The sequence below is a fragment of the Symphalangus syndactylus genome, chromosome 23, assembly GCF_028878055.3.
Source record: "Symphalangus syndactylus isolate Jambi chromosome 23, NHGRI_mSymSyn1-v2.1_pri, whole genome shotgun sequence".
NCBI lineage: Eukaryota > Metazoa > Chordata > Mammalia > Primates > Hylobatidae > Symphalangus > Symphalangus syndactylus.
In genome coordinates, this window is record NC_072445.2 from 24,078,673 (window position 1) to 24,095,802 (window position 17,130).

General features: G+C 42.2%; 1 protein-coding gene across 4 annotated transcripts in view; it reads left to right on the plus strand.

Moving 5' to 3' along the window:
* The window catches only part of TFAP2B (transcription factor AP-2 beta), a 29,203-nt gene that overhangs the window by 3,998 nt on the left and 8,075 nt on the right, over positions 1–17,130 (plus strand). For all 4 annotated transcript variants that reach the window (XR_008654261.2, XR_010119012.1, XM_055263949.2 and 1 more), the window contains 4 exons: positions 1,055–1,513; positions 6,221–6,281; positions 13,659–13,878; positions 15,570–15,688. Coding sequence is in view for 2 of the 4 variants with exons in the window: in XM_055263949.2 (XP_055119924.1) it covers positions 1,055–1,513; positions 6,221–6,281; positions 13,659–13,878; positions 15,570–15,688 (859 nt within the window). In the remaining 2 variants the exon portion in view is untranslated. The remainder of the gene's footprint in view (positions 1–1,054; positions 1,514–6,220; positions 6,282–13,658; positions 13,879–15,569; positions 15,689–17,130) is intronic.

The following is a 17,130-nucleotide window of genomic DNA, read 5'->3' on the forward strand; positions in this document are numbered from 1 at the left end:
CTGAGCTCCATGAGTCAGCTGGGAAGGGAGAGGCCGAAAAGAAAAACTTTTTATTTGCCATTGCAGTTTGGAAATTTAGGTGACTATTTCTGCAGAAAGAACCATGGGGAGTTTACCATGGTGTTTCCAGAGAAGAGAGGGAGAAACAAAGTCCACCTCCCTCATATACACACCTCCCCCTTCTTCTTTCACTTAGTTCACACTCCAGATAGGACCAGGAATAAGTTGTCTGGGCTTTTATTTCCCCCCACCCCAACTTTAGGTCCTTCATTTTCACACCCTGAGTGTAACAGCATTAGATATAGAAAAACAGTCTTAGAAATAACTCCTGTGAACCACAACTCAACTTAATTCAACATTGGCTTAGGATATGATTTCGCATGAGATCCATTTCAATGAAACACTATTTAAGTTATTTAATTTCTCCTGGGGAGGGAGGAGTGACTGGGAACTCAGACCAGGCGGATTCCTTGGAGCTCTTGGAATGATCAGGTTGTGTGGAAAGCTCCCCCTGATCAGACAGCTGCATTTCCAGCTAAGGCAGAAGTTGGATTTTAATCGGGGGAGCAGCACAGCAAATACTATGAAGTTTTATTTGTTGTGATTTGTACCTCTGTAAGTCAGAAAAAAAGTAGTTAAAAACACCCAGAGGAGCAAACACCATATGTAAGACTCCTACAATTTTAATTAAGGCATTTAGAATCTCCCTCCATACACACTGTTCCTGTACCCCTGCCTTTTGCCTGCTTTGCACTCCCCAAAAGGCGGCTAAAATGTTATAGTTAAGTGGGTGATTCTTTTCCCATTTTCTCCCCAAGCCTGGGGTTTGAAATTGCTGAAATCATGTGGCCCTCTGAGTCAACTTGGGGGTCTAAGTTTCAGATCCTTGCTTCCCTTGTCCCGGGAAGAGCGTACAACAGCCGGGCTTCTCCATTTGTCACTTGTATTTTTTTTTCTTCCTCTCTGCACTCTCTGTCTCTCTCTGCCTCTGTCTCTCTCTCTCTCTCTCTGTCTCCTTCTCTGGCTCTCTGTCCCTTCCTCTCTCCGCTCCCAGGACCGGCACGATGGTGTCCCGAGCCACAGCTCGCGGCTCTCCCAGCTGGGCTCGGTGTCCCAAGGACCCTACTCGAGCGCCCCGCCGCTGTCCCACACCCCGTCGTCGGACTTCCAGCCGCCCTACTTCCCACCCCCCTACCAGCCGCTCCCCTACCACCAGAGCCAGGACCCCTACTCCCACGTCAACGACCCCTACTCCCTGAACCCACTGCACCAGCCCCAGCAGCATCCCTGGGGGCAACGGCAGCGGCAAGAAGTGGGTTCGGAAGCCGGCTCTCTCCTGCCCCAGCCTCGGGCTGCCTTGCCCCAGCTCTCGGGCCTTGACCCCCGGAGGGACTACCACTCGGTCCGCCGGCCGGACGTGCTGTTGCATTCGGCGCACCACGGCCTGGACGCGGGCATGGGTGACAGCCTCTCGCTGCACGGCCTCGGCCATCCCGGAATGGAAGACGTGCAGGTAACCACAAACAAACAAAAAAGACCACGAATAAGGAATGCTTCTGGAGGGGGGAAGGGCAGGAGAGGGCAGCTCTGTCTCTTTTTGGGGGAGTTTGTTCCCATGTTTAGAACAGGACTAGACAGTCATATAGAACTGTTTATGTGTGTCTGTATGTATGGCTCTATAGTGGCGATTTCCAGAGGTCTAATTATGATAATCCAAACCACAAGAAATTAAATCTTGAAGAAGAAAAATATGTATTTGTTTTGATACCTTAAGATTATTAGAATAAAGGCGAATGCTTTTGTCCTGCCTCAGCTACCACCTCCTGCATATTCTCTAAGTGCTTTGTGGAAGCAAGCTTGGTACCGCTTCTTTACCAACACACACACCCCATAGTGGGGCTGTCCTGCTGACTTGGCAGGTGAAAACCTGGCTGCCTAGAGGCTAGAGCTTCAGCATGAAGGTCCAGGGGCCTCTGTATGCTCCAGAGGTTGCTGCTGGATTTGCAAAGATTTTGCTAAGCATGACAATGAGCTATGATCATCTAAGCCAGGTCTTGCTTTGAATGTCTCATAAGCCACAGAGCTTTTTCCCAAGATAGAGTTGCAGTCCTCATCTGAGAAATAGAATACATGTGAAGGAGAAACTCAGAACGCCGTAATTCGGGAGTCCATGATGGTAGATACCATTTTGGAAATTCTTTTCACTTTTTGGTTCATTAAGTGACTGTAGTGTAATATCCTCCACCTCCCTCTCCTGGCCTCTGCCTATATTAACACTCTTCTCTCCCCACTGCCATCATCCCAGTTGAGAGGCATCACGTGTTTATTCCTTAAAACAAAAGGCTCAAAACACTCCCCCTACCCACCCACTATCCCATCTGCAGTCTACACAATGGAGCCTGATTTGGTTGAGAATACTTGGTTAAACTAAACAAAGACACATCAAAGAAATGATTCCTAAAAACTCTTTGGGTGATTCTAAGCAGGTCTGCTTTTTCACCCTAAGTTAAATAGTCGGCAGAAAAGATAAATATAGTTTACAGGTATGTAATTGACACTTCAGTTTCATTGGCATAGTTGTATTTATTATGCATCCTTTGACATACCTCTGAAGCAAAGGAAAATAAAATGGGAAAGAGAAGAGGGTGCACAAGTCATTCTTCTGTACCTTGCTGAAAAAAAATAGTTTTAAATAGTTAAAATGTGGTGACAGCCTCAAATGCTGTCTCTGTGTGGTCTATGATTGTTTATTGTTTTAAAAGAAATTCAGTTATTTATTTTTTTAAAAAGGACAGAATTACCTGATTTGTGCCTGGATTTACTGATAGTAATAAGAGTGATGATGGTTTTGTTGATTTAACTGAGCTTGACTCTTCCTGTCTAGAGATATTGCTCATTTCTGAATATCATATGAGAAAGGAAGTATTTAATAGTTTTTTTTAATGCATTGGGGTAATATGTGTCTCGGGGGGAAAAGTTTTTAAATTAACCTTTCTGAGTATGGTTCAAAGTGCTGGATAATGAAAGTAGATCAACTCATCACCATTACTGTTGGTGATGCTAATGCCGGCCCTGTCACCACCACCCTACAGGCCAAGTGACTCTAGCGAAGGAACTCAGAAATTTTCCCCCCAGAAGAAGGAGCAGATTTCTTTAGTTAAATGTTTTTAAAGAAATAATTGAGAGAGTTTTTTGTGTTTGGTGAAATGCAACGTCTGAGAGAAAAACAGGGCCAGATCAGTGCACATTTGGGAGAATAGTCTTGTCAAAGCGTCGGAAAGGATTTAGTGTTTGTGTGAACAGAGCAGCTCGGGGCCAAGTTGTTGCTGTCGGGCATACAGACCACAGAGGTGGAGATCTGAAAGGAGAAAAGCAGCAGGCAGCACACTGGAGCCACTTGCAGGCTCCCCACTCACCCGACCCCCACCCTGTTCCTTCCCTGCTTTATCTCATTTCGTCACCTGCCGGGAGGCCTACGGGACCTTCTTGGGACGACCCCTATAGTGCAAGGGACACACCCTGCTCCTGTCCCTAGAGGGAAACAGCAAAGACAGGGATGGTCTCTGCCTCCACAGAGATGATAGACCTCCTGAGGCCAGGGTGAAGTTGACTGATGGAGGGCAGGTGACAAAGACCAGGGGTTATGTTTCCAGGACCAGAGTCTCGAATCCAAAGGCTTCCAATCATCTGCTCAACACAGAAGGATCCACTTTCGAGTTAGGGATCTGGGGTGCGGGGGCTAAAGTTACACAAGCAGGTTGGGATTTCAGCGCTCTTCCTGCAGCTATCGAATGGGTGGCCTGCACTGGTCCAGTCTTTAAAAGGACCAGAGAGTGCCTAGGCCTGGACCTTAAAGTTACTTGTTCCGATCTCAAGGACCTCGTGTGTGTTCCAGATGCCCCTGAGTCAGGGAGCTGGCAGACCCTGAGGGTGCTGCCCTGCCTATGGGTCGAGGGTTTTGTTGTGTGACCCAGATGCACCACACTCAGGGCCACAGCCCCCACCATGAGAGAAGAGAAAGAGGAGAGCTAATTAACCAAATGCTTCTAATATTTTTTTTAAATGAAACTATAAAACCCTGTCAATTTCTATTTCAATTTACTCACAGGGGCTATTAAACTAGCAAATCACTGTTTGGGTTCTGGGTATGCTACATTTCACCCATTGTGCATGCGTGCGCGCGCGTGTGTGTGTGTGTGTGTGTGTGTCTGGTTGGGGAGGGGGCTACAAGTGTTAAAAACTCAGGAAAACACCTACAAAGAGAGAGACAGAGGGAGTGAAATGACACCTAGTTTGGGATTTCTTTAGTTGCCATGTACACCTCTTTTCTTCTTCCCATCTTTGCTCTCTTACCTCCCATCACCTCTACCACCCATGAATATAAACATATAAGGATATTAAGTCAACTCCCCCAAACACATACACACACTCAAACACACCCGAGTGTCTTAAAGCAACCCCTGGTATCACTTTTAACTAAAGAAGTCTAGTAATTACGAGTCTGAGTTGTTTTTCTGAGCTTCCGCATGCAGTCCTAATTAAATCTTTACGATCCTCCCTGTGACGATTAAGCGCCAGCATGCTGCGTGAATATCCTGTACAAAAACCCAGCAGGCTGCCGTAATTAGATAGAAAATCAGACAAGAGCCTTCTCATTAACTACCACAACTACCCCACGTCGCTGATGAGGCGTTTATACATATTTACGTACAAAAGTGAGGGTAAGGTGTGAGGGCTCCCGGGTCCAGGCCAGTGTAAGTGAGGGTCTGGCTGCCCAAGGCACAGGAGAATATTTCTGTCCTGCCTGGACACATTGTCACTGTATACACATGATCATAGAAAGGTGTGAATCGTGTGTGTTTGTGTGTGGCAGGGTCCCCTGAGGAGTTATGAACAAGTTACATGAAATATTTTTAAAACACCTTTTTACTATTAAGATGTGCATGGCTCATTGCAGCAAGGATAACAGTTCCTATGGAGAATAACAATTTTGCTCACCTTTCTGAGAACAAAAGAGTGACTATTAAACATGAAAAGAAACAAATTAACATGCCCCCTCTATGATTCTATCATCTCATTTCTAAAGTTTTGCTTGTTTGGGGTAGACAGTCCTTTCCTTGTGATGAACTCACACTGAGAGGATGCAGCATGAGTCGGTGTGAGTGCTGTGAAAACAGCTCCTCACGCTCAAGCCCTTTGCTTTTTACTTCTCTATAAAGTTGATAACAATTTGGTCCCAACTTAGGTTTTGAAGGGTCAAGAAAGCAGCTGTAGATTTTAGAAAGACCTAGCACTTATTTTCTTGGTGGGGAGAGAAAGGGAATCTACTGCTTTTGGACGCCCTGGGATGCACAGCCAGAACTGTTCATGTGTATTCTGACAGTAAGAAACTTGCTCCAACGGCTAATTCCTCTCAGAAGTGCTACCAGTGCTCAGAGTTGAAACTTTCCTTCTCTGGAATGAAACTGTGGCAAAGAAGATGAACGTTCCTTGCGATTACCTAGGTGCTGACTGGGAGGATCTAGACCTTTGTGGGTGTCTGCTTGTCTGTAGTTACTGCCTTCCTAACAGGTGTGCTCCTTGCTGGGAAGCAGCATCAGCAGGACTGGGAGGAAGGGTCAATGGTGAAGGTTCCTCCAAGAGACTGTCATTGTGCAGCAGGAAGCTCATAGTTTACAGGAACGTGTATGGGCTGTGATGGGTGTGCAGTCCTAGAGGCTTGCAAACATGTTCCTATGTGTTGCTGTTTGCATTCCATTCCAAATCGCTCAGACTTTAATTAAAATCCCATAATGTAAACTATTATGTATTGTAAAATGGCTCTGGGGTTAAGATGCACTGGGATAGAATGGAAAACACAAATTGCTCTTACTAATATTGGTGAAAATCTGTCAGCTGTTGCCAAATTTTTACAATACATAAGAGCAAATAATATAAAGGTTTATCTGTCTAATATCTACGTTTTATACAGTAACTAAACCAATGCTGCATCCCAGATGTCTCTCAAAGTTTTTTTTCTCCACTTCTTCCATTGGAAAAATTTATAATTTGAGTAAATTTCATTTCTATGTCGATTTGGAGGTAATAATAATAATAAAACAGCCCTTTGTGAATTAATATAAATGGAAACAACAGAAACTCCAGTTTAGAATAACATGATTTATGTGTGCAATTCTTTAATATCCAGTCAATTTGAATAGTGATATTTTTATATTCACAGTCAGTTGAAGATGCCAATAACAGCGGCATGAATCTATTGGACCAGTCTGTCATTAAAAAAGGTATGGATTATTCCCCCAAAAAGTAAGCAAAGTTTTCTCATGCATTAACGTCCTTATGATGAGTTTTCACTTTGGGGGAATTCATTATTTGGCAAGACATAAATGTTTGTTCACAATTATAGGACAATGGCTGTCAGATTAGGGGAAAGGGCATGTTGGGAAGACGGAAGTTGGGCAAGGGAGAATGAAAACCTCAGACACAAATTCAGATGAGTGAGACAGACTGTTGCAATTTTTCTCATGGCATATTTGGTAGCCATTTTCGATACATCTTAAATAATTGAGCTATCATCATGTGTGGAATTGGCTGGTAAACACTGGTTTCAAGAAGGTGCTACAATTATTTCAGTGATAACTGGAGTTTGCTGAGTTAAATCCTATGTTATTGAGATAGCTCTTTCTTCATTTTGTATTTGATTTTTTTGGTGATAATTTTGTTTCCAGTTCTCTATGTTTTATGAGTTGTTTTTAATTTATTTTTTCATTGTGCCAAATGTGTTGCTAAATATGCGCATCCTGAGAAGCTGAGACAGCCTAAGCACATTTCTAAATCTTCCTACATATGCCTTCATGATTTAGTGTGACTGTGGAATCACCCCATACTGTTAAAGGGCATGTGATATTAACAAATGTTTGCAGTCTCTTGTACAGCTGTAAGCAAAATAATTAACTAATTAAACTAATTAAATGTAATTACAATAACTCATTTTGGTCGTATTGCAGCTGCTTAATTTTTTCTCCTTTTCTCTGACAGTCACTGAGAGAATGCCTGGCGATTAGCGTAGCTGCTGAGAGGCCTGAATGTCACTCACATGCCACAAATTTAGGAGCTTAAATGTGTAAACAGTGCAATCTTTAATTATCACAGAAACTGGCATTGAAGATAAAATTTTAATACTGTAACCCTTTCTTATGGATGTTGGAGAAATTCTGTCCCTATATTTAGTGTCAACAATCCCCAGCTTTCAATCATTTATGATTCACTTGAGCCACTTGACATTCAACAAAAACAGTTAAAAGAAAAAATGCTTTGGGAAGTAATTCATCCAGACTCAAATGGGATAGTAGGAGGATTGTGGAATAAGGATTCCAAACAGGGTGAGGTATTCTAAATTGTCTTCTTTTACAAAGGCAGGAAGAGTAGCTTTGAAAGGTGGGTGGGGGAAGCTGTACTTGCAATGATGCCATTCGGCCTTGGAATGAATATCCTAAAGTATAGTAAGGTTTGGGGCATAACTATTTATTTTAGTGGTTGCTTAAAACATCTCTCTCTCTCTCTCTCTCTCATCTTTAAATAATATTGTTTTGGCTTTTAATGCCAGCTTTTGGATTTGCTAGGATACCCAGGCTCGGTGCTTAAATTTGCAACTGTGCTGACTGACAGCTCACTTTTCCCGTTTTCTCTTGGGTCTCCTCTTTCGGTTAATTGCTGGTTGATTAGGGTGGGGTCGGGGAGGAGCTTCTCCATTGGCTTTTTTCGGTTTGTTTTAGTTCCTCCTCCCTTTTCATGGAAAGCTAGAACCCCTTAGCTCAGGATTCTGTATCCTAGCAACATCATTTGGGCTGGTAAGGGAACATGCCCAACAGATGACCAATCAGAAATGTTATTAATAGCCAGTCCAATAAAAATATTTGTAACTTAGCTTGCCTAGCAAAACAGAGCTGAAGATTTTCTTAGATGTGGGATGCTTTGGTTTCAGAGCTTGTATATGTTTGTCAGTGAAATGTGAATATTTATGTGCAAGGTTGTCTCCAGGAATAAGAAAAGGAAAATAATGGCTAAAGTTGATGATTCTGTTTGTGGAAACAGAAGAGTACATTTTATGTCCCCCCAAATGTACAGCTTTTTAAAAAATGTGCAGCTTAAAATATTTAAGTAGTATCCCAGTTACTTTAATTGATTCAGAGGGTGTGGTATGAATATGATGAAATGGTAGGTCAATTGCATTATTTAGTATTTGACATATTTGCTTTATTACATGAAGAAAAGATCCTATCTTTTTTTTTCTTTAGAGAGCCATAGGCAAAATAAGAATACGAGGTTGATTTACTTTTCTAACTCACTATAAGCCACTTAAAGTGTGGTGGGTTCATTAGCCCCTTCCCTGCACCCTAGTCTCTTTGCTCACCATCTCCCCAATTATGAGAGACGTTTCCAAGAGATTAATTTTGTAAAAGAGGTGAGAAAGCCTTGTGAACTAAATAGTCTAAATTTCAACACATGGAAGAAGGCTTGGTTTCTTAATATATTTTCTAATGGGCTTTTAGGCAGATAAAAAAAATTCTACCTCATTAGTAAAAGATTGGCAAGTGGTCTAGGTTTGGGGGTCTCTGACTCTGTGTTTACGAAGCTAGAAGACTTAGTCATAAATGATACATGTCTCTATCTCTATGTCTCTTTCTCCAGTTATGGTAAGGCCCCTTCTAAAATTTAACCAGTGTAATTTTTCACCTGTGTTTATATCACCCCCATAGCTTATGGGCTCCCTCTCTTGTTATGTTTGCTATCTGGGCTTAGCTGACATTTCTGAAGTAATTTAGTTAAGAGGAAATGAGTTGTTCCCAGTAGAGAGAGCAAACGAGTGGAGTGAAGGTAGCCAGCGTGATAAATGGCTCTTTCATTTGAAGATCTCCAGAGCTCGTTTACGGCTAATTTTCTGTATTGGCCCCCTTTGAGCTATTAATGCAATCGGCAGGGACCGTGGCCCCTCTCTTCTTAGCTGCCCCATTAGAGCTCCCATTAAGCTGCCTAGTCTCAACTCCATGGCGGGAGTGGGCGGGGGGACTAATGAAAGGTGCTTTTTAAACTCTCCTAATCTAAACCGGCAGAGGGTGGTTAATACGATTTGAAGGGGGCTGGTCAATGAGCAATCAATAAAGTAATAATGAGAAGGATTCGGTACATTAACAGTCTAAAAATCCAACGAGACATTAAAAAATCATTCCTAACTCTCAGTTCCATTAAGATTAGAAATCTGGGGGGGAGGAAGAGGGTATACCCAGCTAATAAAAATGATCACTGCCATCATCATGTTGCTTAACTCAAAAAAAGGCTCACTTAAACTTTAAGAAAAAGTTTTTGGTGCAATAAGAGGCCAATATGCAATCTGTTTAACACCTTAGACAGCAGAAAATATGCCGGGATTTCTTGGAAAGGCTAGCGTGGCTGGAATCCAAGGTTCAAATGTTGTGACTGTGGGGCATTTTCATTGGTCTTAGGGATATCCTGTTTGGTTAGTTTCAGTTCAACCTCCATTCTCTCCCACTTTCCTTCCCGTTAGTTCTGGCCCCTTCCCCACATAAACACTTTGATTGGTGTGGATTTTCTTTCATGGGAAATAAAGAAATTGCCAACTTTCTATTACAATTGATTCTGTTGGGATTCTTCTGACCTAGAAGGTAAAATGCTCTGAGAGTCTGTCAGAGTCTCTGAATGGTATGGGTTTCCTCTCAAAAGGAAGAAGTTCCCATTTCCAGGTTGGACTTGGATCCCAATAGCTATTTATCAACTAGAGACCCTGAGAAACACTGCAGCCACTCTTTCAAAGTCAGGCAGGTTAGACATTCTTCTTCAACACTCCAAGTGCTGAAACTGAGACAGACAGTAAATGACTTTCTCAAGGTCCTATACACCATGTAAGTCATGAGACCCAACTCCGTTTCCAGCCTTTTAGCCTTTTAGACTCTGTCCCTATAAGATGCCAATACTGGATGTTTGAGTTTTTTAATATCCCTGCTCTATTTGTGGAAATTATTTAATTTTTCTTTCCACAGTTTCAGTCCCCACACTTATACATGCACTATAGTTGTGGAATAAAATTTTATGCTCAGGTACATGAGGAAGTGTTTAGATCTGAGGAAAGGGTGCTTTGCTGGTGAGAAAAAGAGTGCTAACTTTTAGGGGCCACTTTGAGCCAATGCTAAGCCTCCTGGTTGTTTCCCAATGTCATTTACATCTTTAGGTCAAGAGTGCCTTTCGAAGGGACTTACCCCATGAATCTATAAGATAGGTTCATTTCTTCCCTTCTCCTCACCAGCAGATCGAATCAAACACCAAGTTCTCGAAACTATAATTTCACACTGAAGTTTAAAGAGTAGAGATTAAAAGCTAGCCTATTAACACTGTAGTTCTTCTATAGTCCACTAATGAATAATATTTTCTCCAATCATTTTTCTTTCCTCTCTCTTAAATAAAACTCCAGCCATGTTAATGAAATATTGGTCTGTTTTTAGCCTTTTTTTTACTTCTCCCCAGCATAATGCAGCAAAAAAGGGAGGGGAATGAGTTTTGTGGGTGTGACATCCAGAACTTGGCCTTGACACCCAACTGGGAACTGAAGAGGAAAAACACTTTTAATGTATGAACAGAAAATTGTAAACACGTAAAGAACTGAAAGCTTCATGCTGAGCTTTGCCATGCCCCATTTCCTTACTATTTCCTGCTGTCGCTTTAAACCTATCTCAGTCATCTCTGGGTTCCATGAGCAGGAACGGTGTGCTCATAATTACTAACAAATCAACCAGGCCCTGTTGAGCTCTGGGTTTATTGATAAACTGGAAGAAAGCAGAAGGGAAAAGACAAAGAAAGTAGAATACGGGGTTAATCAGGTGAGCTAAGCAGGTGTGAAAGTGGAAAGGAAAGTAGACGATGATGGAGTTATGGACCTAAAGGAAAGTTGGGACAAGAAATGTGTCAGATCTAGTCTAGGGGACCAATACTAAGGAGAGAGGTTTAGAACATGAGGATAGGAGGCTGGGAACACAATTGTGATACTTAAATTAGAAAATGGAAATATAGTCCAAAGCACATCTTCTGACATTGTCGGTGCTTTGACTGGAGGGGGAAAAACAAAAACAAAAACAAAAACAAAACCTTCCCAGAGAGGGCAGTGTACTGACAGAAGCTGACTGGATTGGGGGTATGCAGGTGAGAATGTATATACAGAAAGGTACTCAACCCATGGCAGTGAGCAATATACATTCTCCAAAGGAAATAGCTCTTGTCAGGTGAATCAGGCAATTAACAATAGCGAAATTACAGGGTGGTTTATAACATTTCTTTAAAGGCGTGGCTTTTCCAGAGGTTTAGCTTCTGGGACAGGGAGAAGCAGGTAAGATTCCAATACTCAGTGGGTATTTGGTTATCCACTGTAGGAAGCAGGAACTGAATTTAGTACTTTCAGCTTAGTGGAGTTGGTTGTTATTTAAAAAAAATATTCTAAATAGTATTTAGAGATAAATATGTTGCTAAGTATAGAGGTGAGATTTTTATATAATTTATTTCTATAATTCATATAATGTTAAAATTACAAAGGGCCATCTATATTTTGGAAAATAAGTTTTTCCAAGTTTTCATAATGCCAACTCCTATGATTGTCAATTATTTGTTTATAATGCCTTCACTATGAGTCTGAATTATGGATATCAGCACTGTTGTGAAGAATAAGATAGATTGAAATATATGCCCCCACCAATCACCTGGCTATTAAGTGACTTTAACTTCACATTTTACTCAAATCTGATTAACATTCACACTTCAACTTTTCATTGATTCATTCTTAAATGGGAAGCAGATTCACTGATGAGAAAATGAGGCAAATAAAAAAGAAGGAACACCTTTCTATATCCCCTGTCCCCACCCCATGACAGTGCAGAATATCTACTCTGTTGCCAACATCATTCATCCATCTGGGACAAGGTTTTGGGCTCTGTGGACAGATCCATAGATCCTAAAGTGCCTGCCAGGTAGTAGCAGAAGGGAATGCTTTAGTCTCCTCATCCACTCTTGTAATAAAGCTCTTTTCCACAAGGTGTTTGTAAAGGATCTAATGAAATTCATAGTAAATAAAAGATTTGGGACCAACCTGGCTTTTAGGAGTCTCTAAACAACTATGGAGGTTTGTATACTGGAATCTGTGGTAGAGAGAATAAACTGTTAGAGAAATACACAGTATTGGTTAGTCTGTTCCATAGAAGGGAGGTTATGCATCTTGTTTGATATATAGGGTTCTAGGCTCCAGCTGACAGAGACAGCATATCTTTCCTCCACACAATTACAGAGTGAGATAGATTTTATCAAATAGGTAGGGTTGGAAACCTCTTTTTTCCCACCAGATGAATGTTTCCATAGATTTTTTGGACTGGTGATCAACAAATACCATGAAGATTTGGAGGCCTCATATCCCAGTGGAAGAAGCAAAGTTACAGGGAAAGTCAGGAGGTATAGTCACCTGTTCAGGGGCCTGTAAAACCTACATAAAGAAAATGGGCTTAAGCAGTGAAGTCCAAGGGACAATACTGCCAGGGAACTGGGAGATTGACTGTTCCTCATTCCCAGCCTTCTGGTTCCACTGAGCCTAGCCTCTTTCTGACATGCAGATGACACTGAAACACAATTAAGCAGAAATACAGGCTGGAGAGGCTGAATGCACCAGGGTAGCAGTGGCAACCAGCTGTCAACTCTTATTAACTTCTGCATAAAACATACCTTGAGTGTGGTTTGTTATCAATTACTTGCCAAAAAGAAACAATTGGGGCAAGGCAAGACCGCCGCTCATATGAATTAGAGTGATTGGTTGATTGATCAGGGCACCTGTTGTAAATCATAACTGCTCCAAACAATCACCAGCCAGTGCTTTAATTTGTAAACAAAATTCATGTCACTGCAGAATTGCTTTCACTGAAGATGAGCATTTGGGTTCCTTTCTAAATGAATCTGTTATTACGTAGGGAAGAATGGAGCCTACTTTAAAGAGTTGAGCAGCTCTTTTAGGCCCAGCTCCCCAGCTCAATGGTATTATTTGTCTGTTCTTGGGCATAGTATCTGATAGGGTCCAGCCTCATTATCCTTTCTAGTTATGACCATAGATCTGGGTCCAATAGGAAAGGAGGAAGGGGTTTCCATTGGAATTACCATTTTATATCACTGCATGGTGATAATCACCGTCAGGCTTCAGCACCAAATGAGATAGGCATTATTACACTCAGGAGACGGATAAGGAAACTGAGGAGGTTCAGACAGAGTCGATCAGCTGTCTAAGGTCACAGAGTTAGCACACGATGGAATAGGATTTGCCTGGTTCCCAGCACAGTCCAAACTCTGGGTTGTTTGATTTCTTGATTTGTGGGTAGTAAGCAGGACAGTAGCAAATGACACTCATATGTCTACATACGAAGTAAGTTTCCAGAGGAGGTCTGGCTTTGCCGTCTGTTTTTTTACAGCACTCTGAACGCACTGCAGCCCCACTGGAACAAACACTTCCTCCCTCAGCTTTCCACTTGGCGTCTGTCCTGTGGCCTCACACAGAGACACATTCTATCAGCCAGTCACCAGGATCGAAACTTGGTCACCTTTAAGGCAATTTTTTCTCTTTCTAGTTCCGGTTCCTCCCAAATCGGTGACTTCTCTAATGATGAATAAAGACGGCTTCCTGGGAGGCATGTCTGTCAACACTGGCGAGGTGTTTTGCTCCGTCCCAGGCCGTTTGTCTCTGCTCAGTTCAACTTCGAAGTACAAAGTAACTGTGGGAGAAGTTCAGAGACGGCTGTCGCCTCCTGAATGCCTCAATGCATCTCTCCTCGGCGGAGTCCTCAGAAGGTAACCCCACCACCAAAAACAAAAACAAAAACAAAAAACAAATAAAAATAAACCACCAGTTTTTATTTATTGGACAGTGAGGAGAAGGTTCCAGCAAAACCCAATCTGCAGTCTGACGCAGTTGCCTAGCAACCGGGTGGCCCGAGCATTGCTTTCGCGCAGCGCTTGTGAGGATCCGCGGCCGCCACGTGCTCGCCCACAGACTCTAGTGCCCTTGCACCCAGGCCTGCCCGCGCCGCGCACGTTCTACCGCAGATTTTGCCGCCCTGGGGACCTTTCGCTTTCCTGGCCCTGCGCCTGGCGCCTCTCTTCCTCTCACCCCTAGGACATCTCAGGGGGCATTCTCCAGCCTGAGTACAAAGCAAAACTAACACCCACTCCGCCCCCCCCCAAAAAAACCCATAAGTTTCATGAAGCAACTCTCTTCATACCTTCAGTGTACTCTTTCTCTTTTATTGCATGTTTTAAATGCAGTTGGCACCCAGTGAAATTGGTCTTTCAACCTGCTGATGCACTGTAACCCAGTTTGATAAACTCTTTTTCTAAATTTGTGACATCCCTCCTTCAATAACACCACCATCAATAATAGCAATAATACCACTTTAGAAGTATTTATAGGTATTCCTGGGAGCCATTCAGGTGCTTCACAGTATTCCACAGCCCAGAGACTGACTCCTCCTCGTGGAAATGGGAGAGAATGTGGCTTTTATCTTAAGATGTAATGCCTCCCTTGAAGTCCCTGCCAATGCCTGAACACTTTGGCAGTGTCCCTGATATGAAAGTGACTTTGTATGAGACAAAACTTTCCAAGATAACCCGTTTTGGGGGTTGACAGTCCTTTTCTTTCCTAAAAGTGACTGTATGAATAGTACAGCAAAAGAGATGACAGTAACTGAGGATTTTTACTTGTACTTTTGTCCATACTTTAGCACATACAAGGAGAATATTGGGAGAAATTAAGGGTGTGACCCAGAAACTCTCATTTTCAATCCTCTTGCTCTGCCCTCCTTTGATTCAGTTTTCAAGTGAGTGCTTTGAGCCTCAGAGTGTGGAAGTTTTCAGTCGCCCCCTGAACATTAAGCCTGTATATATAAACTTGCTGAGATGAAGTAAAATAATCAATATAAAGTGCTTATCACATAACTACACTTCCAAAAGTGTTAGTTTTACTGTTATTATGATCATCACCATTTCTATTTCAGTCTGCTCTCTCCTTTTAACATAACACCATATACAGCAACTCTTGACCCCTTCCTCACAAAGCCCACCTGTTGCAGCAAGCACGCTCTCCTCTCTGAGCCACTTGGCTCTTTCCCTCTTTTCGGCAAAGTTGTGCTTACCCAGTTTCTGCTCACCTCAGTGACTCCATGGTAAGGAAGGAACATGCACGTGCGTGTGCAGCTTCTACCTTCTCTAGACCCATAACCTACACCTAATTATTCCCATCTGGTATCTTTTTTTTTCTTTTCTCACAAGATAAAAAAAGAAAACTCAGTTAAAAAATTTCTCTGTATTGCAGAAATTAAGCAAACCTCAGCAAACTATCAGCAAATAACCAAAAGGAAGGGGGAAAATGTGCTAACCTCAAGTTAAAACCTCTTCAAGCTCCACTGGGCTTTAGATTGCTAAGTCTAAACTTTGTTTCAGGAACACTCTAAGGTTAATCAGAATGTTAATTCTTGCAATTTCAGAGCCAAATCGAAAAATGGGGGGAGATCTTTGCGAGAAAGGCTAGAAAAAATCGGTTTGAATTTACCCGCGGGCAGGCGCAAAGCAGCAAATGTCACGTTACTCACCTCCCTGGTGGAAGGTAAGCAAGACGTGTGGCCATTTCACGGAAGTGGCTGAGCTTAACTGTCGGCTGGAGGCTGACATTTTACACATTTCATGATTAACTGGAAATCATTGTGATTGTTGTGCTCTTATGAGCTGGATGTCAAGCGGCTGCTTGAGAGAGGTTCAAAGGTCCTTTTACTTAGAGGAAGCCAGCAGTTGTAGACAGGGCAAGGGAAGTATATGAGATTTCCTGTGCTCTGAAGAGTGCTCAGGTCCAGCCTCCAAGCCAAAGCAGGGGTCACTCCTGCTGCCACGTGCAGGACATCCTCTATGTGAACTCTTACAAGAGTAACTCTTTAAGCAATAATTCACTCTATACCCCTTCACCTTGCCAGATTTGAATTGTCAGTAGTAGAAAACACATTGCATTCATGACCCCTAATGGTTATTTTAAAACTTTTGTCACTCCTAGGGCCAAATCTGCAGATTACCTGGGACATGTTGTTATTGAAATATTGATAGCTTAGTAAGGCCAATGATAGCTAGGGGAAGATTGGGGAGGAGGGGTGAAGAAATATGTAGGGGAGTCCGGTATTATCTTCAATGTAGATTCATCATTTGTGAATTAAAGGGTGATAATTGCAATAAGCACCTTACAATTTACTCATCAGTTTGGGTTTGGGGATGATATTTGTGGTATGTAATAAACAAAATCATCTACACGTCTAGAACAAGAAGATCTGCAGTTGAATTTGTGGGAAATAATATGAAGTACAGTCAGATGGTCCTAATAGAGGAAGATGCAGAATTTTCTCTAGCATCTAGCTTGTAGGTCTTGTGTTTTAATTCCATTTGTATGGGTGTAATATTATGACACTCCTGTAGAGAGTTGGTTTTAGAAGATGGAACATTAAAATATTTAAGCAGCAATCATTAATCATCACAGTTACAGGCCTTATACTTGGCCATTTTTAAGGCAAAGTTGCTTGGCCCGAACCCCCTCCAGAGGCAGGAATCACTGAAATTTCCAGACCACACTTACTAGTGGTTGACTCTCAGCCTGGAAGTTTCACATTTTACCCTTCAGGGAATTGCTAATATCATAGTCCTCATTTTGAAAAGCAATCAAGGTAACTTTAGCTCAAGACAGGGATTTTAGTGGAGAAGGGAGGAAACTGGAAACGCCACTAAAATTCCAATATTTGTTTGGCAGTTTTTGGTTTTGTGACTCCTTGTAAGCACCATGCCTGAAGTCTTTTGTTGTTATGATAATAATGATTAAAAGTAAGTCATCCTCCTTAAAAATAATGTAGCTATGGGGTATTTCAACATATCTGTTTTTCATGTATGGGGTCTTTCCTTGAACGCCAAAAGGCTGTGTTTAAAGGGTAATAATGCTTTACTTGAAAGGGGCTTTCACATAAACTCAGTAATACCTTAGATACCCCAGTTTTCTGTAACTACTGTGTCATCTTT